At 37.5% G+C, this 26325-nt stretch overlaps 1 protein-coding gene and 1 non-coding gene across 2 annotated transcripts in view; one reads left to right on the top strand and one right to left on the bottom strand.

The window, feature by feature from the left end:
• Positions 1–1122: 1122 nt before the first annotated feature.
• The window catches only part of Gnb4 (G protein subunit beta 4), a 42491-nt gene continuing 17288 nt past the window's right edge, over positions 1123–26325 (top strand). Inside the window, exons 1-3 of the mRNA XM_010632453.3 lie at positions 1123–1253; positions 17970–18068; positions 25834–25872. Coding sequence (XP_010630755.1) covers positions 18012–18068; positions 25834–25872 — 96 coding nt within the window. The 5' untranslated portion in view covers positions 1123–1253; positions 17970–18011. The remainder of the gene's footprint in view (positions 1254–17969; positions 18069–25833; positions 25873–26325) is intronic.
• LOC117285770 lies at positions 22000–22095 on the bottom strand. Its single transcript, XR_004516894.1, has one exon. It is a non-coding gene; the product is annotated as a small nucleolar RNA SNORA66 (small nucleolar RNA).

Raw genomic sequence — 26325 nt, 5'->3', positions numbered from 1 at the left:
GGGGCGCGCTCGGCCGCCCGGAGCCTGCGGCTCCTCGAGCTGCCTGGGAGGGCTGTGGAGCGCCCGCCGGGGACGCCCTCCGAAGTTCCCACCCAGGCGCCGACATGTCCTGTGCTCTCTCTCCTGTCTTAGGGTTTTTGAACTGATACAGTGTCCATGGGGAGGGCGACAAAAGAATGGATTTTGAATATCTGTAGTGTGGAACCTGAGAAACTGCTTGCCTCTCTGTCTACATCGTTTTCTACTTCGGAACACAAACGATCGCCTTACGCTTTGACATTTGTTGCTGTTCGTTACGGGAAGATTGAATTTCCAGAAGTTTAAAACCGGGCTTTCATTTGTTTACTGAAGCTGTGCTTTGTTATTTTGCATATCTCTTTCTCTTCCCTTATCTCTACTCCTTCCCTTTCCCTTTCTTGTAAAAGATGAGGATGTAATCTTTCTCCTTAGCCCGGAGAAAACAGCCTGGTCTGTGGATTAGCATCCCGCTGGGAAGTTTTCTTAAGACGTTGGAAATTTGTTGGTTATCAGTCAGTCCATCTAGGTATTGCAAACTGAGATTGCGACCTTCCAGTAGGAAGGCTGCACGCTGCTTATATAAGACAGGGGAAGTCATTTGTAGTGGTCGGAATATGTACATTTAAAACTGCTTTGAATCTCTGCCATTTCGTATTTTATAGTTTTCAGTGTAGAGCTTTTGGTTCATCACTGATCCTAGGGTCTGAAAGTTGATGGTGTATTTGAGTGTTTCGTTAAAAGAGCATTTAGGTTTGTAGGTGTATATGAAACTGACATAACTTTTAAAATAATTTTGGACATTGTCGATATTCTTGTATATGCCCCTAAGAGTGTAAGACTGACTAGTATGGTTTGTGATACGTTTAGGTTCTTCTCTGTGCACCTATAGACATTATGTAAGAAGTTATTCTGAGTTGTTGCTCCTTTTTGACCTGTAGAATTATTTCACCGGTGCTTGAGTTTGTCAGCACATATATTTAACACGTTAAATTAAGAATTGAAATTGTTGGACATTTTTCTGCCTTCCAGATACCACTCAAGATGGTGTGATTTCTCTCAGGCACATTATTTAAGCCTGGTGGCTGTGTTAATAGTTGTTTGTTTTTTTTTTAATTTTGCTAATTCAATCTGCTTTTACTATAGGAATTATTCATTAAATATTTGACATGGGCCGGGGCAATACTATACTCTTTACATCTCTAGCACTTGGCAAAGGAGACCGTCTACTTCTACAGGTAAGGAAACAGTGCCACTGAGATGCTGAGTAATGTGCCAGTGGCCACATAGCTGTTAAGTGACTCATCAGGGATTCAAGGCAGGAAGTGTCACTGCAGTTCACATGAGAGTGTGCCACATTAACTTAGTGCCAGGGCAAGAGGACTATACCTCAGCTAATCATTAGCATATGCGTAAAATGTCCAAGACATGTTAGAGATGTGTGCTTTGCTTTCCCAGCATGATTGGTACTCTTTATCCATGTAACTATACAAATCCTCACACCAACCATCCTCCTCTTACCTCTCCTCCTGGTTAAATGCCTTATTCAAAGTTTAAAACCTTCTTGCTTGGGAAGAATGCATTTTATTAACATTAATAGGTAGTGATGACTTATCCTTCCACAATAATAACTTTTTTAATGTATGTTCTCTAGAAGCATAAATAGGTATAACTATTCTGGAAGGTTACAGACAGAATGAAAATTTGGGGGAATATGAGAACCCTTTGATGTCCATCAAATTAAACCAGGAAATATGTTAATAGATAATTCTTGCAATTATCCCCCCTCCCTTGCCTCTTCAGTTTGTCAGTTTCTGTGGACTCATTTACCTTATTATATGGACATTCAGTTTTGTCTCCCACCTGAAAGTAAATTTTGAATTCAGTGTTCCGCTTCAATGACTGCGTTTTCCTCTGCTTTACCATGAGAAAGCCTAACTTTTTCACAGAACAAAAACACAAAAGGGATGACCAGAAACTAATGAACTAACTACAGGTTGTGACTAGGAACTGAGTAAACTGGGATAATAGAAGGCATGACATACTTTTTATATAGTTTTTGAGTTTTGGAAGCTTGTTTATCTTTTGTGTTCAAAAATAAAATCAACAAGATTGGGAGAGTGGGGAACTCCAAATTTTATTGGGTTTTTTTCTTTTTCCTTTTTTTGAAAACTAAAACAATACAAATGAATAGCAACAAATGAACCTACTTTCATTGAATAACCTAAAGTTCCAGAAGGATTTGAAAAAAAAAGTCAAGTAAATTTTGAACACTGGACTTTGACCATATTTTGTTAATCTAAAGATAAAAAGAGCTGGAAAAAAGTTTTGAACTCTTGTAGGCTGTTATTTGTATGGTACAGGTATAGCAATTCTGAAACTACTTTATGTTTGTTATAGAATTCTTTTTTGTTTGTTTGTTTTTATCTTTTTATTTTTGAGACAGCATCTCACCATGTAGTTAAGGCTGGTCTTGTAGCCCAGGCTGGCCTCAGTGATCCTCCTGCCTCTGCTTCCCAAATTGCTGGGATTACAGGTGTGAGCTACCACACCCAGCTGGGATAGGGTTTTCACTGTGAGTGAAGAGAAATGAAAACCAAGAATGGAAGAAGGCAACAAACTCTTGTGTTGGATTGAGATTAGTGGCATCAATATGAATTTATAATTAAAATATGTGTGTATATATGCTTGCATACATACATACATACATTCATTCATTTCCTAACTCTTGACTGATGAAACAGCTGAGGAGCAGTGACTCCAGAGTAGCAGTAAACACAGCTAGTGCCCATATCTAAATGGCTGATTTTAGAGCTGGAGCAGGAAATGTATTAGATGAGCCTTGAACATTTTGTGCCACAGAGTAAGAAAAAAAATGTTTTGTTAAAGTGATGAGAGCATGTCAGAAGAATATAGGAACTGTATTGAAGGAGACCCCAGTAGCCAACCTGAGAAAATCTGACTTTGAGGAAAGTGAGAATCCACAAGTTTACGAGAGGCCCATGTGATTACCAATTGGACTCCTACCCACCTCCCTAATCTCATCTTTTGGCTCTTTCTGCCTTGCTCATCTTCAGCCATACCACTTTTTCTTATTGGGTCAGTCTGCCAAGTTCATTTCTATATGAAGACCTTTGCATTCACTGTTTTTTCTTCTTGAAATGCTTTTTTTTTCCTGTTAAGGCATGACTCAGTTTCTCACTTTATTCAACTTTACCTATATTGTTTTAAAAAGGCTTCCTAGGGCCAGGGATTTAGCTCAGTGGTTCTGCCACCTGCCTTGCAAGCAAAAGGTCCAGAGTTCCATCCCCGGTACCAAAAAACACAAAAAACAAAAAAAACACTCCTTCCTAGATACCCTTTAGTACTTAAAAATCATAATTTATGTGCCTTACTGTGTATCTACTAAGCAGATAATAATACCACAGGAGTGGAAACTGGCTTGTTTTGTTAATACTGAATCTGTAGAACCTAGAATGTGTCTGGCATGTGTTTGGTGTGTGGGTGTTTGTTGAACGAATGGTTGAATTCATTACTTAATATTTGCCAGCTCTTTTGCTGTATTTTAGCTAAAGCCATTTCAATTGGACAAGACAGTTTCCAGAGACTCCTACAGCTTTAGTGCTATTTAAAGTCTTCTGGTGATGCTGCCCAAGATTCTCTGGAAGCCAGTAAATGACCAACTTGAAGTGTTTCCCGTCTTCACCTTTTGCCTGCCCTCTGGTGGAGGTAACACTAATAAGCAGCAAATGAGTAGAATAGAGAAGAAAACTAACACCGAGAAACTTGGGGGATCACAACCTGGATACTTAATTGACTAATTAAACCAATTTGAATTTTTAAATTTTAGGTAAATCTCCATATTAATCATCATATGATCAGGAAGAATGTAAAGAAGATAGGCAATAGATTTTAAAATGTATATGCATTATGGCTTAGGATGAAAAAATAGAGCTAATGCATCCAAAATATTTTGATTACTTAAAAGTGATCCTTAATTAAATATACACTCTTCCTTAAAATATTTGAACATTTTTCCACTTTTAGTTCAAGGATCTCTTTTTCTCAACTGTAGTAATAATTTCAGTTAGCTTTCATTGACTACTATCTGTTGGTTTAAACATGCAGTAGAAGAAGTCAGTGTTCAAACCCCGGTAGCTGGGTACTGGCAGCAGTGCTCTTAATCATTAGCTTCACTAGCTAATGTCCTTTTGGTGGTACAGGTACCCAAGAAGTTCCCTTGGTGCAATAGTTAGGAACAAATAAATATGTTGTAAGCTTACTGCATATGTTCTTCAATAGCATTTTTCCAGCATGCATTGTGGGGAAGCTTTTTTCTCAGAATTGCCAAGATATATGTTATTTGGTGTGTTTTGAAGTGGAGATCACATTAAATACTTTCTGATATTAAATGCTCTTTACTTGCTAAAATAATACTGTTTCTCTTAATGTCTAATATTAAGGCAGTATATAGCTTAAATTTTCTTCCCAATTTTAGCTTTTGTGGGGTTAGTTCTTCTACTGTGTAGTTATTAAGGCAAGGAAAAACTCTCACCAGGATGCTTATCTTACTGTTGATGTCTGAGAAAGGAGGATTTGTAAGCCGGGTGTGATGGCGCACACCTGTAATCCCAGCACTCGGGAGGCTGAGGCAGGAGGATCACTGTGAGTTCCAGGTCAGTTTCCACTACATAGTGAGACCCTGTCACAAAAAAAGAAAAAGGATTTGTTCAGGGGTATCAGTGCTGGCGTCATTGCAGGCCAGTACTTCTAATGTTCTCTTCTTAATGGCTTTGTGATACTTCATTGTATGGATGTCCCATATTTACTCTTCTATTAGTGTATGCTTTTAATTTTTTGTCAGTTTATGAGTATTCTGAAAAATTCATTCTTGCCTATTAAATATATGATTTTTGGAGCCTTGCTATTTCTATTCTCTGTCATTTAGCTTGTCATAAGTTTTTAGAATCTGTCAATTCTGTTAGTTTCTCTAGAACCGAAAAAAGTGACCCTACTACTATGCTCAAAGATGAAATAATCTCTGGGTCTCATATAGGATTGTTTATATATTTGTGTGCGGCAGTTAGCAATGTTAACTCAGCGCCCCATTTTAATGAGTTCTTTATTTAAATACCTTTACCTAGGGATTAAGATATGAAAAGTGGGCTTTAAGTATTTAGTAAAGTGAAATTAAAAATATAGCATAGGCTAAATGAGTCTTTATTGTCTTAACTGACATGTAACACAGAGTATATACATTATATTTAGAATAGTTAAGCCTTAGAGTGACCAGTGTTTGTTTTTTTTTCTGGTACTGGGGATCAAACTCAGGACCTTGTACATGCCAGTCAAGTGTGGCACCACTGAGTTAAATCCCTGGCCCCCAGTGATCAGTTTTTATAAGGAAGTAATTTAAGATAATTTAGTCTAGAATTCTGCAAACTACATTATATATTTAAATGGTATGTGGTAGACAGTTAATTACTAAAGAAACTGAAGTTTGCCAGGAAGGGATTGGTAGCATGTCCTCATGCAGAAAGAGATTGATCTGAAAGCTTCAAAGAGTTGACTCTGACGATCTCTGAATAGAGCATACACATAAATCCTCAGTAGATGTTAGCTTGTGGTTGGCTAACCAAAGGTGTCTTTTGCATTTACTGTCCTCCTGCTTTTGTGCCAGGTAGTCCTCCTCATATATATTACAGGTCTATGATCTCTTCTCCCCTGCTTCATGAATCATTTGGTAGTAAGACCTTATGTGACCTGAATCATTTTGTCACACAGAGGCTCTCTAATCGGTTTGTCCCTGCCTACTGTCCACATGCTTACATTTTGCCGCTGAAATATTCTTGATTGTGTGGGATGCTGCCCCAGAGTCTAGTTGGGATATTTTGTCATACATGATACCATACATTTTTATTTGTTTTTGTTTTTTGAGACAGGTTCTTACTATGTAGTTCAGGCTGGTCCTGAATTCTCTGTATAGCCCAGGATGGCCTTAAACTCATGGCAGTCCTCCTGCCTCATCCTCCAGAGTGCTGGGAATACAAGCATGTACCACCATGCCTGATGTGAGCACAGTTTTTTAAAACCTGAAAGCTTTGAAATTCTAAGACACATCTGGCCCTCAGATTTAGGGTAATAGGTTATGGATGGGCATGTGTGGGTATTTTTATGATTGTCTTCCCTTTTAGGCTGTAAATTACTTAAGACGTGGGTCTGAATTTTATTAATGTGTAGTGCTGGTTCCTGGCATATTCAGTAAATGTTTGGTGAGGGAATAAACTGTGGCAGAATATAACAGCTAGGTGAAGGGAAACAGACTAAACAGCAGTGCCTTCTTTATTTCCTGGAAAACAAGACAGACAGACTCCTTTCAATTAACAAATTGAGTTGTTTTACTTTGAGGGTACTCAAAAATGTTCAAGGTAATAATGTGGTAGCAAATAAAAATAAAATACAAAATAATGCCTTCTGCTGCTATTTTTTGTACCGCCAACTTCTCTTTTCCTCCTTTTTCCACTTGCTATATGAAGCTCTGAATTTTTTACTAATTTCTTGAGAAAGAAATACTTTTGGAGATACCTGTATGTGGAATACCTGGGTTGGTTGGCATGCGTGTTTAAATTCTTTGGAATGATAATAAACACTGCCTGCCTCACAAGTGCAAGGTCTCGAGTTCAATCCCCAGTTCTCCCCCCAAAAAAAACCAAAAACAAAATTTAAATGCTTTACCTGATTTATTGCCTTTCCTGACTTCTTTGTTGTTATTTGTTTTAAGACAGCATTTTGCTGTGTAGTTCAGGCTGGCCTCAGACTTGGCAATTCTCTTACCTCAGTCTCTTGAGTGCTGGAATTACAGTTGTGCTTACCATGCCCAGTTTCATTATGATTTTTAAAAACTATTTTATGAAGTGTAAGAGACAGAAACTGTATGGCAAAGAGAAAAGTAGAATATCAGAAAATGTAATTGTAACATATTTAACTTTCTTAATAAATACTTTTTGGAAACGAAAGTAGTTTATGCTTAATTGTGTAAAGTACAGTTTAAAATATTCTTTCATGACTTGTATGAGTTTTCATGATCAGTATGAAAATTATTGGTAGCTAAAAAGGATTTACATTTCCTTGTCTTATATAGATTAAAATAGCTGCTCACTAACACAGGAGTATAATTGTACAGACTGCATAATGCCTTGCTTTAGTAAAAATTCTTTGGACATTTTAGGATGTGGAGTGAGAAGGCCTTTTGATTTATGCAGCTGTATTTTTTCCATTTTATTTAACAAATTGGCTTGGGTACAATGGCTCAATGGTATCTTTTGATATTTGTAACTGGTACAGCTGAACTTTTACAAGATAATTGATATTCTGCTTTCTGTTCAACTTAACAATGCTTTCACTATATGGTAAGAGTTATTTAAAATGTGTTAACTGATTCAAATATTCATGTTGAAAAAGCTTAGTCAAGCAGTTACAGTAATTTGAAATAAAAGTGCTGTGCTTATCAAAGAATTTCTATTAAATTATGTTTAAATTGTTTTAGTAGTTTCAGTGCCACTTCAAAGATTTGTTGTGATAAATAGCTCTGATCTGACCTACAGCAAGAATCACTGAAATCCCTTGACTATTACATTGTACCCTTTTGGTTTTTTTAAAGGAAGGTAAGATATACGTTGGTATACATATTGGTAAACATATATACATCTCTCTCTCTCTCTCCCTCTCTCTCCCCCTCTGTGTGTGTGTGTGTGTGTGTGTGTGTGTGTGTGTGTGTGTGTGTGTTTGCGTGATTCCTTTTTATCTTTCTTTTTTCCCAGGAGGGAGTTTCTTAACTAGCTGGCTGGGATAGATCCCTGCAAGCATAAATATTTAAGAAATGAATGGAGTGAAGGGCCCACAAAAATACAGTGAAGTAAGTTAAGTGCAAGAATGAGGGAGTATGAGATCATGAAAGCCATAAGAATAAAATTTAGAAGAAAAGACTATCAGTCAGATTCAGCAAATTGAATGAGATGCCCTTTGAAAAGTCATATGGCAGAGTGGTTAAGAGCCTCAGTTTCAGAATCAGTATACTTGGATTCAAATCCTAACTCTACCTCTTATGTAAGCAAATTATTACGCTTGTCTAAGCCTCAGTTTCTTTTTATTTTATTCCCTTTTTTTCATTTTGTTTAATTTGTTGTTCCTAGTGGACTTCAGGTGTAAAAGGTGCGTTAATTACAAACCTGCATCTTACCAGACTGGGGAGCTTATACCCATTGGTCCCAGCAGCTGGGCCAGCAGGATCACTGGAGCCTAGCAGCTCAAAGCCAGAATGGACAACAAAATAAATATCTCATCTTTCTTCTACATATGACTTGCCTTTTTATTAATTTAAAAAATGTTATTAGTACGTGTTTGTAGTACATAATGTTTACATTATAGAATTAGTACATGCACATGATAAATCTTAATTCCCTTTTTCATCTCCTTCCCCTACCCTCCCATCCATCTCTTGCTCCCCTTCATTTTTTGTACATGTTTGCAATACATAATGTTTACATTCCTTGGTACCAGGAGTTGGGCCATTGCTGTGACTATATCTGATGATTTTATTTAGAAACTTTGGGACAGGATTGTGGGAAGTTTGGAAAATTTCATATTCTGGGTAGAAAAGTCTTAGTGATGCAGGTAGAGCTTGATGAGCAATTCTGGTGGGAGCTCAGAAGACCAGAATGCTGATAGGAATGTGAACAATGAAGGTGAGGCTCATGAGGCTTTTAGTTGGGAATGAGGACTCTATTTGAAATTGAAATAGAGGCCATGCATGTTTCATTTTGGAATAGAATTTGTGTTTTGTCCATGTCTTAAGACTTTGTATGAGATTGAATTTCAAGGTGATATACTAATGTAACAGTGGACACTTCAAGGCAGCCCAGTGTTCAGGCTGCAGCATGAGTACTGCTGGCTGCTTTTAGCCAGATTTATTGTGACAATCAGGAGTAAAAAGGAGATTCTTATGATTTGAAAATTGTGCAGCTTGGACAGAAGGGAAGTATGGGTAAAGTTGGGGCCAAAGACAGATTGCTGAAAAGATTAGGATTAAAAAGAAGCCAAGTACAGTAAGTTCCTGACTTACAAACAAGTTCTGTTCTGGGAGAAAGTCTGTAAATTGGATTCATTCATATCTGACAAAGTAAGTCCTATACAGTGCACCTGTGAAAGTTTGCAACTTCAATATTTGTCAGTCAGGGCATCACTGTACTTTGTATAAGAACAATAGAAAATATATCTTGAGGGCATCTCAGGAAATAGCCAGACTATCCAATGCAAACTCAAGGGTGTAAAAGAGTACCCTCCTTTGAAAAACTATGAGGAGAACCCCAGGGTGCCTTGCTCATTTAGTGCCACTTAAGACAGTATTCCCCTCAGCTCAGTCATCAAGGCCCTGTGAAACCTGTGCCTCTGAGGTTCAAAGAGGACTGACTGCTGCTCAAGTTGGTTGCAGACCTTGGCATCATCCACATGGTGCTGGTTTTTCAGGCATGCAGAATATGAGAGTTGTGGAGTTTTGGAGGCTACCACCCAGATTGCAAAGGCAGACATAAAAAATCAGGCAGTATGCCCCTAGAGGGTGATGTGTGGAGCTGTGAGAGTGAACCTAAAGATGCAGTGGAGTCCCTGGGAACATCTATTGAGGAAACTACAGGCAGCAAGCAAATGGGGCCAGCCTAAAAGATAGTCCATCTGGGCTATAGCCAGCAAAGTCACAGGGAAAAGTATCCCCAAACACTTTGAAGTTCATATTTCACCACAAGTTGCCCCAGGTGCTGGACATTATTTAATGTTTGTCCTCTCATATTGTTTTGGTCCAGTTTCTTTCTATTTTGAATGAGAATGTTTACTCTCTGACACTATATGGACTCACAACTAAGAGTTTGCTTTGTATCTCAGAAGAGACTTTGAACGTGGACTTTTCAGCAGTGCTGGAACTGTTAAGACTTTGGGAACTCTTAGAGATGGACTAAATGCATTTTGCATAATGAGATTGATAAAAGATTTTTAGGAGCTAGGACTGAAATATTAGTTTCGATCTAAAATGTCCTCCAAAAGTCTTGTGTATTCAAAGGTAGGCCCTGTTTGGAAGAGGTGGATTACTGAAGATGTGATCTAGAAAGGTCTATTCTTTTTTGTTTTTTGGTACCAGGGATTGAACTCAGGACCTTTCACTTGCCAGGCAGGTGTGGTATCATTGAGCTAAATCCCTGGCCAAAGAAGGGTCTATTCTCACCCCTGCTTCCTGGTGGGTTAAGCAGCTTTGCTTCTCCCTGCCCTGCCTGTTCTGCCTGTCTTGGAACCAGCCATCCATGAGCTGAACACACAGGAAACTGAGTCAAATAAACTTCTCTCCTTTTTTTTTTTTTTTTTGTACCAGGGATCAAACCCTGGACCAAGGCAGGTGTGGTGGTGCCACGGAGCTAAATCCTCGCCCACTGCCCCCGCCCCCACTTTGAGTTATGTGTGTCAAGTATTTTGCCCCAGACATGGGAAAATGACTGATAAATTGTATCTTCTTTTAATTTGTATTTCCCTGGTTTCTGAGGTTTAGTAACATTTTATTTGTATATTGACCTCTGCTGTGGTTTTCCACTTCAGACCTTTTCACATTTTCCTATTGGATTAGTAGTTGTTTTAATTGTTAGTTTGAGAGAATTGGTTTTAAAGTTTTAAATCTTTTATTTGAATATTAGTTTGCAGCTATCTATTCCCAATCTGAAGCTTTTTTCTCTTTCTTAGGGGTAAAGGAGAAACTTCACATCAGAAACACACAGCAGTTACATAGTAAAAGCTGCTGGCTCTTGTGGGTGACTTTTCTAGCCTCAGACTTTTTAGGGATAATTGTAAAAAGCAGCAGCAGATGTGGTTGGGGGGGGGGCGGGTGCAGTTGATCATTGAGCTGTTATGCTTTTAGGGAGGTTCTGCTCCCATGTGTTAGAATTGTTTTAAAGCTTGCCTGATACCTCTTTGTCTTCAGCTTTGGAACCCATGCACCAGGTAGGAGTCTTGGGAGAAAAGTTCTACACAATTTTCTATTATACCTATAACAAGTGTGGATGGAAAACTTTTTTATTTTTTTCTATAATTGTTCCCTTTTTAACTCAAAGTTTGGTCAGTGAGAGATTTTTTAAAATTATTATTCCCTTGAAAATTGGCATTTTGATTACTTTAAGCTTTAAATAAGGAAGATTCTGAGCTGATTTATGCTGCAGCTTGTCAGCCTGACGGGGTCCCAGTGGAGGATTCTTCAGTAGTGGGTGATGATTTGCCTTATTGATTCCCCCCACCCCATCTACCTTAGTTTTCATTTTTTCCTTTTGTTTGTTTATGGAATCCTACTGTGACATTATTTTTTGAGTGCTGATTCCTTTTTTTGTTTGTTTACTCTCCTAGTTAGATGTATACTTTCCTCTGGGCCCTTTGTGCTGGTAGCCTCTTGGTCTCTGTCTAGGATTCCCTTAAATATTTTCTGCAGGGCTGTTTAGTGGTCATGTATTTCATTAGGATTTCTTTCTTGTAGAAAGTCTTTATTTCTCTATCAGTTTTGAAGGCTAATTTTGCAGAAGATAAAATGTCTGAGTTGACATTTGTTTTCTTTTAGGGCTTGAGAACTTTGCTCCAAGCTCTTCTTGCCTTTAAGGCTTGTGCTAAGAAATCTGCAGTTATTCTGATGACTTGCCTTTATACATTAGTTACTGTTTTTCTCTAACAGCTTTTAGTATTATCTCTTTTTGTTGAATTTCTGGAATTTTGATTATGAGATATGCGTAGAGAGGTTCTTTTCTGGTCATGGCTATTTGGGTTTCTGTATGCTTGTTCTACTTGACTATTGAATTCTTTCCCTAGATTTGGAAATTTTTCTGATCACATTTCAGTGACTCAGTTGTACTTTTTGAGTCATCTTCTAATTTTTCCTTTTATTTTTATAACTCTGAGTTTTTTTCTTTTTGAGTCACCTGACAGCTGCTGAATCCAGCTTGTATGATATTTTGTCCATTTTAGGGAATCAGAGTTTATGATCTAATGTTTTTGACATTCTGCTCAAGTCTGCTACCCATGTTTTCCATTGAATTTTTCAAATCTTCTACCTCTGCTAGTTTTTTATCTTTTCTTTTTTTGAGACAGGGTAGTTCTATGTATTTCAGGGTGGCTTTGAACTCGTGGGAGTCCTCCTATCTTAGCCTGCAAAGTGCTAAGATGACAGGTGTGTGCCACCATGCCTGACTTGGCTTTCTTTTCATACTTGTTATTTTCTGAAGTATTCATTCATGTCTTATATTGTTTTTCTTGACTCAAATAGTTTGTTTCTTTTTTAAGCTTGTTTGAACATTTTATTGGTAAAATCTTTTATTTAATTAAATCCTCTGAGCTTGCTGAATGTCGTATCATTTGCTTATATGTTTCTTCTTATATCTCTTCAAACATTTTAACCATTTGATTTTTAAGCTTTTTGCCTATAGCTTCCTCTACTTCAGTGTCTGTGAGATCAGCTTTTGGGGAGTTAGGATTTTAGGGGCATCTTGTTGCCTTGGTCTCTCATGTTTCTATATTTTTGGTTGAAAATAAGGTAGAGAAACTGTCACTCCTGTGGAGATCTCTTTAGTTCTATTTTTTTTTTTAGGTAAACATTCTGATTTACTAAAAGACATCAAAGTTTCTTACAATAAAGAAAAACTTGAATCGTCTAAAATTTTATGTTTTCTTCAATTTTCATAGTAAAATATATACAGTTCTTTCCACATTTTAAGAATTTTATTTGTATTTTTTGCAATAAGAAAATCAAAATTTTACAAATTCTGAGACAGTGTATCCAATTATATACAAAATCATAGTAGGTTAACTCACAAGTTCAACTTTATTATGATCATTATAAATTGTGAAAAACAAGTGTGAAAATTTTTTCTTAAAATAGTATATCAACACATAACCGATGTCAGTGATGGTAAAGCTTTTAAAGTTTTCAGTGATGACAAACAGCCCTGTGTCACCTATGCTATAGGTTTGTGGACACCAACCTATGTGTCTCAAAGCAAAAAAAAATTACCATAAATTATAATAGTGTCTGTATCACCCTGTCATCAGATGAGGTATTCTTTCTATATATGTATAGTATAAATAAGAGTCAGACTCCTTTTAAGTGTCAGAATTACTGTTCTACATTAACATTTTCATTAAAAGTTTGTAAAAATATATCACCTTATAAAACTGAATACATTGAATGCAGGGTTGAATCTGTCTTCCTTTGTTGTATCATTGGGTTTGATTATATTTTGGTGTTTATACCCCTCTTCAGTTTATTCAGTATAATATCTGAGGGTCTTTTCAGTGTCAAATTTTACTCTGGGGGCTTGATCCCCAGTACCACACAGGAGAAAACAAACTGCAGTAATGTTGACAACAGAAAGAGAAACCAGATACTTTACTGACATACCAATTAAAAACACTTAAAAACCAATTAAACAATTACACCACCACTAACAATAGAAATCAGCAGTAATAATAGTGACAAACCAGTATTGACATAAGAACCAATAATAGCTACAAACTATACCATACTTAACAATAGAAAAGAGATCTGCAATATTTAGGTACAGAGACAAACCATATATTGACATACAGTAAATATCTACTAAAAGCAACAACTATACCACCATTAACAATAAGCCAGGTATGGTGGCACACACCTGAAATCCCAGTGCTCAGGAGACTGAGGCAGGAAGATCACCACACATTCTAGGCCAGCCTTGGCTACATAGTGAGTTCCAGGTCATCCTGAATTGTGTAGTAAGACCCTGTCTCAAAAGCCAAACAGTAAGGCTAGGGATGTAGCTCAGTGGCACAGCACCTGCCTGGCAAGCGTGAGGTCCTGAGATTGATCTCTGGTACCAAAGGGTGGGGGGAGACAGTAGAAAATAATGCAGCAATAACAGCATAGAGTCAAATGATAGCTAAAAATTAATGGAGCTTAAGAATAAGAATAATGGAAGAAGTGGTGAAAGAAAGTAAAAAGAAGTAAAATTTGAAAAAGAGAAAAGGAAGATGAGAAAGGGAAGAGAAAAGTGATGTAAAAATCCTGTTAAAGAATTTTTAAAAGTTAGTAGAATTAAGTAAAAGTAATAGAAAAGGCAAAACAAGAAGAAAAAAACAAATGAAGAGTGTGAAAGGAAAAAAGAAACAACCAAAGAAAGAAATAAAAGTACAAAAATTTATCCATATGTTTGATTTCTTTCTGCGGTCTGTGGTATCAGAATCCACCAGATAGAGGTGGGAGGCATTGAATGACAACTAGGGCCTATTTTGTCTCCTCCCAGAAGGCCCCATCTCCAGAAGGTTTCACTACCTCCCAACACCACCACCCTCGGCACCAAGCCTGTAACAGACATACAGACCTTTGGCAGACTCTTACATAAACCATATAATTTCAATCCAGACCCTCAAAGGTGCAAATTGTGTATTGTACAGTGCAAAGTGCATTAACTCCATCTCCAAGTGTCCCCAAAGTCTTTAACTGTTCATCATTGTTTAAAAGTCCACCTTTTCCAAGATTCAAGGCACACTCAACTGTGAGTCCCTATAAAACTCAAAATGAAAGTTACATTATCTCCAAAGTACAGTGGTGGGAGCAATACAGGGTAAACACTCTTATTCCAAAAAGGAGGAATAAGAAAAATATAAAGAAGAATAAAATCCAGCAGGACAAACATTAAATCCTAAATCTCCACCTCTGGCATCTGTTGCATAGTGTGGCAGAATGTGGGTTTGGAAGGGCTTCTGTAGCGTCTTCCTCCAGCCTTGCTAGAGGCCTTAGCCCTTATAGCCGCTCTGTTGGGTGGGCTTTGCATGCTGCTTGCAGCTTTCCTGCGTGAGCACTGCACATTTGCTGGCCTCTTTCCCTTCCTTGAGTCTCCACTGCAACTTTATTCCCACATCTCCATTACACGTGGCCCTGCTGGGGGCTACCTCCAGGAACCCTGGCCCCATAGTACATTGCCAGGCCATTGGAGTTTTCCTTTAAAATCTGGTGGAAGCTGCCATGATCCCATAACTCCTACACTCTGCATGCCTGCAGAAGGCAGTACATGGACGATGCTAAGGTTTGCTGCCAGTGTGAGCTGTACCTGGGCCCACTTGAATCATGCCTGCAGCACCCCCACACACACGAGAGAGCGACTTCAGTGTGTTTTGTAAGGATCCAGTTGAAAACCAGAGGCTCTTCCCAGGTTATTTGCTGGATGAAAGTGAGGAACATTATAGTAAAAAGATTGCAGTATTAGCCCCTGAACACACTGAACAAAACTATCTTCACTAATAGTGTCACAACATTAAGTTCATTCTGATGCACTGTAGTGTGAAGTAGCATCATCTAGGATTCTTACCAAACTCAGGTCTCAAACCTGAATATATTCTAACCTCCAGACGTAACTTCCAGGTCATAGGCAGTGCAGAGGATAAATAAGTTAACCCAATGTCAGACATCCTAAGAACAAGTGTCTCGGTTTGTCTCTTAAATCAGCATCATTGACAAAAAGAAGCAAGAAGGGCATACTTCTGGGTGGAGAGCCTGAGGGGATGATGTATTGATAGTCCTTAACTGAACCCTGATTTTTTTTTTTTTTTTTGGTACTGGGGATTGAACTCGGGTCTTTGTGCTTGCAAGCCAGGCCACCAAACCGCTGAGCTAAATAAATAAATCCCCAGCCTGAACCCTGATTTGAAAAATCAGATGTAAAAAGACAATGATAAGAGTCCCTAATCTGCTTCTTAAATAGTAGTAGTCCTTCCTTTTGGCTCTGTAATTTATCCTAATTCTTTAGAATGAATTTTCCCTATTTTCAGGTAACCTTATTTACTGGAAGCCAAGGCATCTTAAGTGCTGGGTATATAACAAAGAATAGAGCAAAGAACCCACCTCAGTGTGCGTACATTTTTATCAGGAGGAAACAGCACAATTAAAGTAAATACACACTAAATAGTGTTGACTCTTACGGTGAAAAATTAAACAGAGCAGGTGGCCTAGAGTGGGAGAATGGTTGGGTACATGTGTGCTATCACAAAGGCACCTCCTAAGGTAACATTTGAGCAACATAAGGGAACAAGCAATGGAAATATTGGGCAAGGGTGGTCCAAGCCAAGGGAAGAGTGAACACAAAGACCACAAGGCTGGAGCCTTCCTTAAAACAGAAATCGCGCAGGGTTCTGTAGTGAAGAGTTTAGCTTATTATGAGTGGACTTAGGGCAGAAGAGTGGCTTGTGTTTTAAAAGCACCACTGCTTGCTATGTATTGTACAGTATTTGGATTGTACTGAAGAGTGGTTAAGAGCAGTGTTTTAAGACCAGGTGAGATCAAAAGGCAGTAATCAGAATTGGTCAGATCCTGGATAAGTTTTAATGATGGGTTAGATGGAAAGGGTAGAAAAAGAATCAAATATTAAGGAGGATTCCAAGATTTTTCAGCTTAAATGGTTGGAGGATGGAATTGCCATTTAGTGAAATAAGGAAGCCTCCCTAGGAAGTGGGGTGGGATTTGGTTGTTTCTTCACCTTGTTTGAACAATGTACTTTGTAAAGGTTAAGCTTGAGGAATTATTTAAAAGTAAGTAAGATGGGATTTAGTTTTGAAGTACTAAGTTTGAGGTGCATATACGGACATTCAAGTGCAGATGTATATTGCTTCACTTTGAGTTATTCTAAAGTATTTTTCTGAACTCCTATATAGTTCTTGCCAGGGACTGTAATGTTGATTATGCACAAAGCAGGCTGTAAGTAATGCAGGCTGTGAATAGTTAACCCCACAATTGCCTTGTTTTGAGAAACGAGTCTGGTCAAGCCTTTGCCAAAGTCAGAGTAACTCGCATCCAAATTCCATTCCCACAACTAAAACGTTCTTACTAGAGGGACAGTGTTCTAAGTACAGCCATATATTTTGTCTATCTGGTTCCTAATTCAAGAATGCTTTTTGCCCCTCACAAGCCTTGCTTACATTAATTTCCATAGAAACTACACCTGCCCATCTTCGCACAGAGTTCACCTTTACCCCAGTTGATTACTAATGAAAATCAGTGGCTTGGACTAGTCAGCACCTTTGTTGGTTACAACAGCATTGGTCATCCTGGCACCCTCTTTCTCTCCTAGTTCTGTCTTAGTTTTTTTTCTCTCAGGCCTGTGTCGTAAACTGGGCAGGAGACTGGAACCTAACTGCAGGGGTCTCCAGTAGTTCTGATTCCTATAACCTAAGTCTTAAATACTCAAGATTTTGCTTCCATCTTCTGCTCTCTAAAAACCTAAAATGAATGACCCAAAAAGTGTATATGCTTTAGGGCCGGGGATTTAGCTCAGTGGTTCTGCCGCCTGCCTCGCAAGTGCAAGGTTCCAAGTTTGAACTTCGGTACCAAAAAATTATATGCTTTGGAGCACCATAGGTACATCAGAGGAGGTTGGGGCAAGGGAAACTTTTAAAAGAAAAAAGGGACACGTCCATGTAGATTGTTTTGAAACAAAGACCATTGATTAATGGGGCTTGTTGCAGGAGTAGCATTTAACTCAGTGGGTAAAACAGCTGTTGATTGGGCACGTTTCCATTCACACGTGGCTCATCTACAATACTGTGGTTTCAAGGAATTCCTGAGGTGGTTCCTTCATGAGCACTTGTTGCGGGGGCTCCTCTTTCATGGACTCTGACTCTACTTTGCAAGGGTTTGACGTAAGTGACTTGGTGTTTGGTTTTGGCAACGTCCTTCCACATTCCTCCATAAACCCTTCTCTAATCTAGATCTATATTTCTAACTGACGTTAATTCCAGTAACAATTGACTATTTCATTTGAGTTTCAGAAGAATTAAAAAGTTATTTGTCAGTATTTTATAAGTAGACTAAGATGCAGATGGAACACAAATCTCTCTGTCCCTCATTTTAACAGTTGATTTCCTTTGGTCATCCCTGAATTAAACAAATTGAAAGGATGAGTGAACTGGAACAGTTGAGGCAGGAAGCAGAACAGCTGCGGAATCAGATCCAGGTGAGAACCTTTTCATTTCCAAATTTTAATGCTTTTATTTAGTAACAGCAGTGTATGGAATTTGTTTATTGGTTCATTGGTCTGCATATATTAAATGATTTATAAGGCTAAAATGGTCAACTTGTTTTTAACATGCCTCTAAAAGTCTTTCCAAAATCATTCCTAACAAGTACCAGTATAGACAAATGGTTTCTGTGTCCCTGAGAAGTTAATAATATATCTGCATCCCCAGCTGAAAGAGAAACATAATACTCTTCTTCCTCATACACCTAGAGTCATAGATTTTTGGTATAGTATAGCAAGGCAGATGTTACCACATATACTACGACAGCGTCAATCTCTAAAACATTAGATTGCTGCACCATTAAAATTACCCAAGCCAGGCATGGTGGAGCATTCATGTAATTCCAGCACTTGGGGGGCAGAGGCAGGAGGATTCCTGTGAGTTCCAGGCCAGCCTGTGCTACATAGTAAGTTCAAGGCTAGTTTGGAATACATAGGAAGACGATGTCTCAAAAAAAAAAAAAAAAAAGGAAAGAAAGAAAGGCTGTAGCTATTTAGCTTGCTTGTTTGCTTGCTTTTGGTGGGTGTTTTGTTTTGTTTTAATTTGAGACAGGGTCTTATGATATAGTTCAGGCCAGCCTTGAACTTACTTTGTAGCCCAGGCTGGTTTCAAACATGTTTCAATTCTCATGCCTCAGCTTCCTGAGTGCTGGAATTACAGGCATGCACCACCACACCTGGCAAATACTCTAGATTAAGATTCTCTAGAACTTCAGACCATAATAGGATGAGGAACAGTTGCCAAATGCAGCAGTGTAGCATCATGAGGCACAGCTGGGAAAGAAGGTGCCTGCAGCAGAAGGTGCATAGGAGGAGGGCACACTCTCAAAGGGACAACTCCAGCAATTCCTTCTTAGAAACAATGGGACAGATGCTTGCCTGGACCTTGCTGGCACCAAGGGATGTCAAGGAAGGTAGAGCTAAGAATGACAGGATATAGATAAGGCCCTTGGTGAGCATGGTGGAGGAAAGAGTTAGTTGTGAGTCATCTGTTAACTGCCTGATTTCTTTTTGTGCAAAAAGGTAAAGGCTAGAACAGCTTACAGATAAAGAATTTTAGCAACAAAGCAGAAAGAGTCTCTGATAATTTGGGACATGGCCATGGCCTTGCCCCATATGACTCTTCTGCATTAGCTATTTCAAAAGAGCTTTGTGGATTTAAAAGTAAAGAATAAAATCTATGGGGCGGAGATTTAGCTCTGTGATTCCGCCTGCCGCCGCCTGCCTTGCAAGAGCAAGGACCCAAGTTCAATCCCTGGTACCAGAAAGAAAAAAAATAAAAGAATAAAATCTATACAGAGATATAACAAGAAAAAAAAGGAAGAAGAAAAACAAAGAATGGCTGAAAAACACCGGAAAAGTGTTGCTATGTGAGCATGGTGAGGTCATAATAAGGACGGTTGACAGGAGTTCAAGGAAGTTGATGACTTCATGGAGAATAATGTCTCTGAGTTAATACTGTACATGTCTGAACAAAGCTGTCAAAACAAAGGCATTTCTGTTGCTTGCAGTGATCAAAGACTTGACAAGCTGATCTCTGAATTAGATGTTATGGTTGAAAATCCCTTATCTGAAATGCTTGGGACCAGAAGTCTTTTGGATTTCATAATGCGGGAGGGGCTTTGGAATATTTGCATACACATAATGAGCTATCCTGAGGATGGGGCCCAGGTCTAAACATGAAATTTTTATTTCTTACACACCGTATACACATAGCCTGAAGGTAATTTTACATATTTTTAGTGTGCCTACATTTTGACTGTAACCTGTCACCTGAGGTCAGGTATAGAATTTTCCACTTGCAGTGTGATAATTGTACCCAAAAAGTTTCAGATTTTGGATTTTTAGACTAGAGAGGCTTAGCCTGTACTGCCACCACCGGAATGAATTCCTTAACATCTCTGCTTTGTGCTGTTTCTTACTTGAGATGCTGAACAGGAGCATCTGATGATTGACCAAATGTATGGTCATGTGTCCATCTCATTTAATCCTCCTAGCAACCCTGTGAAGTAGCTGGTGTTGCTTCATTTTATAGTTGAGGAAACCAAGGCTCAGTGAGATCAAATAACTTTCCAAGGTCACAGCAATATTAAGTAATAAATCCAGGATTCAGACCAGATATATTTTGACTCCAAATCCAGTGCTGAGGATGCACTGCCTCCAGGGTGTATTTCATACCCTTCTCTGCAGCCTGTCCTATAGCCATACCAGCTTGGGTGCCATTTTGCCATTCCCTGAACCATGCATTGCACTTTCTTACTTTGTTGTCTTTGATCAGAGAATTTCCTTTGCCTTGGAATTATATTGCCTGTGTTCTGATTTTGCTGTTTGGAATCCTTTTCACTGAGTCCTAATCGTCCTTTAAAAGCCTTACGAAAGTCGTCCTGTTGGATTTATTCTCTTCCTTTATAGGAAGGCAGCATGGCATGGTGCATTGTGTATGGATTTCTTTTATTACTTATGATCATAGGCAAGTTTCTTAACTTTCCCAATGCTCACTATGTTTGTTGTGAAGCAAGACTACCAGTGCCTACTTTATAGGTTTGCACAGAGGATTAAACATATAAAGGACTTAGATTAATACAAATGAGTGGCAGTTCATTATTTGTGAGCCACTTGAGACTTCTGTGACAGGGATAATCATAGTCTGCCTAGTATTTTATACTCCCTTGTGCACATTTGCTCTTGTATTTTATATTTGCTTGTAATTACATAGGAAATCATGTACCTTAACCATTTCCCAAGTTCAGTGTCATGGGCATAGGTGTTCACTGAATTATATCCTATGATTTCAAGTGATTTTGTGTATGTAAAATACCATACACTTTTCTCTTCACTTTAATCATGTCACACTGTATTTAAAGAATGTCCTTCTTTTCCTCCTCTCCTTTTCCCTCCTTTCCAGAAATATTACTATTTTTTTACCCAACTATAAGGTAGATACATGACTTAATAGAATGTATGCTATTGAATACAATAAATGACTCATTTTAAACTCAACACAAGTAGAGAAAACAGATTTAGTTTTCTTTTTTAGATGTTCATATAAGTAGTTTTATTGAAAAATTTAGAAAGGAACCCTTCTCCGTTGTTTGTGAGAGTGCAGATTGGTGCAACCACTATGGAAATCAATATGGAGATACCTCAAAGAGCTGGGACTAAAGGTTCCATTTGACCCAGCCATCCCTCTGCTGGGTATCTTGCCAAAAGAACTAAAAGAATCATATCACAGAGATATATGCGCACCTATGTTTATAGCGGCACAGTTTGTAATAGCTAAAACTTGGAAACAGCCCATCTGCCCATCAGTTAGAAACTGGATAAAGAAGATGTGGTTTTTCTATAAAATTGAATGTTACTCAGCCATAAAGAATGAGAAATTAGATTCATTCATAGGAAAATAGATGCATATTGAGGATGTACTCCTAAGTGAAATAAATAAGTCACACATGTGTAAATACTGAATAGTTTCTCTGGTGTGAAAAACTATAATAGTACATAAGATCCTAATGATATAATGGATAATGTGAAATAGGAAGAAAAGGGCTAAAGGTGTAGGGAAAGTGGGAAGGGTAGGGGAAAGGTAATAAAAGGAAAGAAAAAAAATAGAAAATGAAAAAATGGAAATGAAGTGTTTGTAAAGGGGGAGGGAGGAGAGGTGAAGAGAGGGCAGGAACAAGGGGAAAAAATGAGAACCAAGACCTGTCATGTAAAGGTACAAGATCCCAATGATGAATATAACTGTACTGTATAACTAAAATGTACCAATAAACTCAATGAGGGAAAAAAGGAAATGAAAAATTTAAATGTGACAAGTAAAAAAGCAGCTGTTTTCTTAGGGTATCAATAAAAAACGCAGTCATTGGTATACTGTCTGGGATACACCTCAGTAGCCACCACAGTTACTTTGGCAAACGTGGTTCCTTTAGCTTCTGCCACATCATGCAGAGTTAAAATTTTGTATTCTTGTGTAATTATTACTTCTTTGATTTAGAACAAGAAGTATGTCACTTTTTTTTCTTTTGCACAAATGTTAATATCAGATCTTACTTTTTGTTGTAGTGAACAATATGGAATTCTTTTATAGACAATTTTACAGTGAACAATAGTGTTCATAAGAATAAATTTTTAATATAAATGGATTATTTGAATAATGTAAAGGTGCTAAGACATTGGAGAACTCTTGTATTCCAACACAGTGTTTTACTTTTTTGGTACTGATTTTTACTGTAGCTCAATAATTTTCATTAGTTGTAAAACTGTATTATTAATGTTAATGTAAGCTCTATGGGGGCAGGCTGTTTATTTGTCCACTGATGTAAATAAGATGCCTAGAATGGTGCCTGACACATCATGTTCAACTGAATTTTTATCAGGTAACTGAATCAAGAAAGATGGCCTAAACAGTGGCCATTTTCATAAGGTTTGAAGTCGGAGAACTTTTTTTTTTTTTTTTTAAGAATTTAGTCTCTGGCCCCACCAGACTTGCACTCTCCTTTCTGGAAATTCTTTAAATTGTGAAAAAGTGGGCTAAATTATTCCTTGCCAGATGAGGTCTCTAAACCTGCAATTTGGCTAAGAGTGAGAGACTCGATCCCATTTTTCTACAACTGCTGTGAACACCCTTACACAGAAATGGTCTAATGTTTAAAGATGGTTCAGAGGACAGGCAGAAATACCATGCCTTCCATCCATTCTGTGCTGCAGGGCAACATTTAACTAACAAATATTGTGTGGCTTCTTTTTGCCTGAGAATGTACTAGGCACTCTAGGCAAAAAACAAAGTGAAAGATACCACTGTAACCTTTCAAGGGGGAAAATTAAGTCTAGCTTTTCCTATAAATTCTCTGTTACTAACTATTGAATTTGCTTTATACATTTTTGTTAGGGCTGAGGCTATAGCTCAGTAAGCACATGCTGAACCTGGATTCAATCCCCAGCAATTAAATAATGTTTAGCTGCTTATTACATATATTGTTTTTCTGCCTCTTATTTTGTTACATTGGTTTCTGCTTTGTTCTCTTCCCTTCAATTTGTATGAAAATTTAAGGTCTTTTTGAAAGGCTTCCTTTTAATGCGTAGGCCTAAACACCTGCTTATGTGTAGGAATTTGTTATATAAAAATAGAGACGCTAGAGTAAATTGTTGCCTATTACATAAAAAAAGTATTTTCCAAAACTTTAGGAGAGAGAAGAGCTTAGATCTTCTAAGGAAGTAGAATTCCAGGGGTCAGTATAAAACACAAGTTGTATACAGGGACTAAAAGGAAATTAAATTAGACAGGGAGGCAGTAATAACATTTTGATTCTCTTTTTAAAAAATATTATTTTCCTGTGTCTAAGGATATAACTCAGTAGAAGAGTGGGTGCTTAACATACGAAAGGCCCTGGGTTTGATAAGCAATACTAAACAAAGAATCCTCAGATAATTGTTTGCATATGGAATCTAAAATACTTCCTTTCTAATGTCAATAATTACAATTGTGTGTATACAGTGTTATTTATAAAGCATTTTAAAGAATTATTTTGTGTTTTTTTTTTTAAGTAACAGCGATTGAACTCAGAGTCTTGGACTTGCTAAACAAGTGCTCTACCATTGAGTGGTATATCTCCAGCCCTTTTTAGTTTAGCCTGAGATGGGATCTCACTAAGTTGCCTAGGCTGGCTTTGAACTTGTGATCTTCCTGTCTTAACTGCCCAAGTAGCTGGAATTACAGACATGTAACATGAGGCCTGGCTTTATCTAGTATTTGGAAAGGACCTGGAGTATATTACAGTATAAGTAGCCTTCTTATCTCAACTTTTAGATGCTAGAACAAATAGGAACTTAAAATTCTTGCTTTCTGCTGAAACTTGGTAATAAATATATCTCTGAGTACTGTAGGCTTATTAAATCAATTAGATGATTTAAAATTAGGGGGTACACCTTTTAAGAAATCTTTTAATTATAAACCAAAAATATATTTGTATAATAAGATCTGAGGTTCCACAATTAAGTCCATATTGGCTATGGTCTGTTGATTTTTCAATAAGGACAACAAGACTATTTAAAAGGAAAAGAATAGATTTTTCAATAAATAGTACTGGGACAACTACATATTCATATGCAGAAGAAAGTTGGACTTCCTATTTCACACCACATACAAAAATTAACTAAAAATGTGACCTAAATGTAATGTAAAATTCTTGGAAATAAACATAGTTACTATAAATCTTCTATTCTTTAGTTAGTATTCAACAGTTAAATATGACAACAAAAGTACAAACCACAAAAGAGAAAAACAAATCCATCAAAATCACACACTTGGACGGAAGTGATAATGCATATCTATAATGCCAGCTACTCAGGAGGACAAGATGGGGAGTTCTTCACTTCAAGGCTAGCTTAGCCAACATGGCAGCACCTTATCTCAAAACAATTTTTTAAATAAATACTTTGTGTCAAAGGATACTTTGATATCAAAGGATACTTTGTATCAAGAAAAAAAGTCAGCTGACAGAATGGGAGAAAATTTGTTATAAGGGTCTAGTATCCAAAATATATAAAGAACTCCTACAACTGCACAATAAAAACACAACCCAGGCCAGGGATTTAGCACAGTGGTTCTGCTGCCTGCCTTGAAAGCACAAGGAGCTGAATTCGATCCCCGGTACCAAAAAAAAAGACAACCCAATTTAAAGCTGACAAAACTTTGAACAGACATTTTCCAAAATAGATTATATATAATATCTATAAAATGTGTAATTTCTATGTAGCAGTGAAGGCATGTAAAGATGCTTACCACCATTAATCATTAGAGAAATAAAAATGAAAACCACAGTGAGATAACCATTTCACACCTGCTAAGATGGCTATTTTTTAAAATAGACAATAAAAAGTGTTGATACGGATATGAAGAAATTGAGAAATTGAAGCCCTAATACATTGTGGTGGGAATGGGAAATGGTTACAGCTGCTATTAAAAAAGCAGTCGACAGCGTTACTGTGTCACCCTCTTCAGTAATACCCCAACAAATTAAAAACGTAAGTACGCGTGAAAACCTATATATTAATGTTCATAACATCATTACTTGTAATAGCCAAAAGATGGAAGCCTGTGCCCACCACTTTTGATTAATAGATGAACGAAGTATGGTATGTGCCTACAATGGAATACTCTTCAGCCATGGGGAATGAGGTACTAGTTAATGTTATAACATGGCTACATCCTGAACATAATGCTAGGTGAAGGAGGCTAGATACATAGGTTGCGTATTGTATGATTCCATTTATACGAAATGCCCAAGAGTAGGCAAATCTACAGAAAAAGAAAATAAATTAGTGATTGATTTGGAATGGTAGGAAAAGGAATCAGGATGATAGGCTGCCTTTGTAGATGATGGAAATGTTTTAGAATTGGATAGTGGTGATGGTTGAAAAAAAAATGTGAATATACTAAAGATCAATGAATTATATACTTAAAATCATTGAAGTGTTTAGTTTTAAGTTATGTGAATTTTATTTTTTTTTAAATTTTACAGTCATAATGGTGTACACCTGTCATTCTAGCCCTTGGGAGGCTGGGGCAGGAGGATTGCAGCAAGTTCAAGGTCAGCCTAGGGTACATAGTGAGTTCAAAGCCAGTCTGAATTACATAGTGAAACCATGTCTCAAAAAAAGTATCATTTTAGTCATATGTAATAATCCTCTTGCTTTATTTCAGGATGCTAGGAAAGCATGTAATGATGCAACACTTGTTCAGGTAAAGTTTTTTTCCCTTAATTCATTTTATTTTTTATTTTATTTTAATTTTCTTTGGTACCGGAGATCGAACTCGGGTCCTTGTGCTTGTGAAGCAGGCGCTGGAACCACTGAGCTAAATCCCCAACCCTTAATTCATTTTAATTACATGAAATAAATTGACACTGATACAGATGACATTCAGATTATTTTATTGGTACTAAATTGAAAAAATCAAATGAAATCTCTATGTAAAATACCTTGTAATTTAAAAAAAAACTTTGTAATTTGTCATGTACTGTACAGTACATGTGTTTTTAAAATACACTGTTAAGCCAGGTGCAGTGGCACCCACTGTGATCGCAGTACTCAGAAGGCTCAGAAGAGAACCTCAGCAAGTTCAAGGCCAACCTTGGCTAGTGAGTTTGAGGACAGCCTGAACTACATAGTGAGAACCTGTCACAAAAAAAAAAAA

The sequence above is a fragment of the Fukomys damarensis genome, unplaced genomic scaffold (assembly GCF_012274545.1).
Source record: "Fukomys damarensis isolate Sample0158 unplaced genomic scaffold, DMR_v1.0_HiC HiC_scaffold_12, whole genome shotgun sequence".
NCBI classification, from domain to species: Eukaryota; Metazoa; Chordata; class Mammalia; order Rodentia; family Bathyergidae; genus Fukomys; species Fukomys damarensis.
This window is presented reverse-complemented; position numbering and strand designations above follow the sequence as displayed.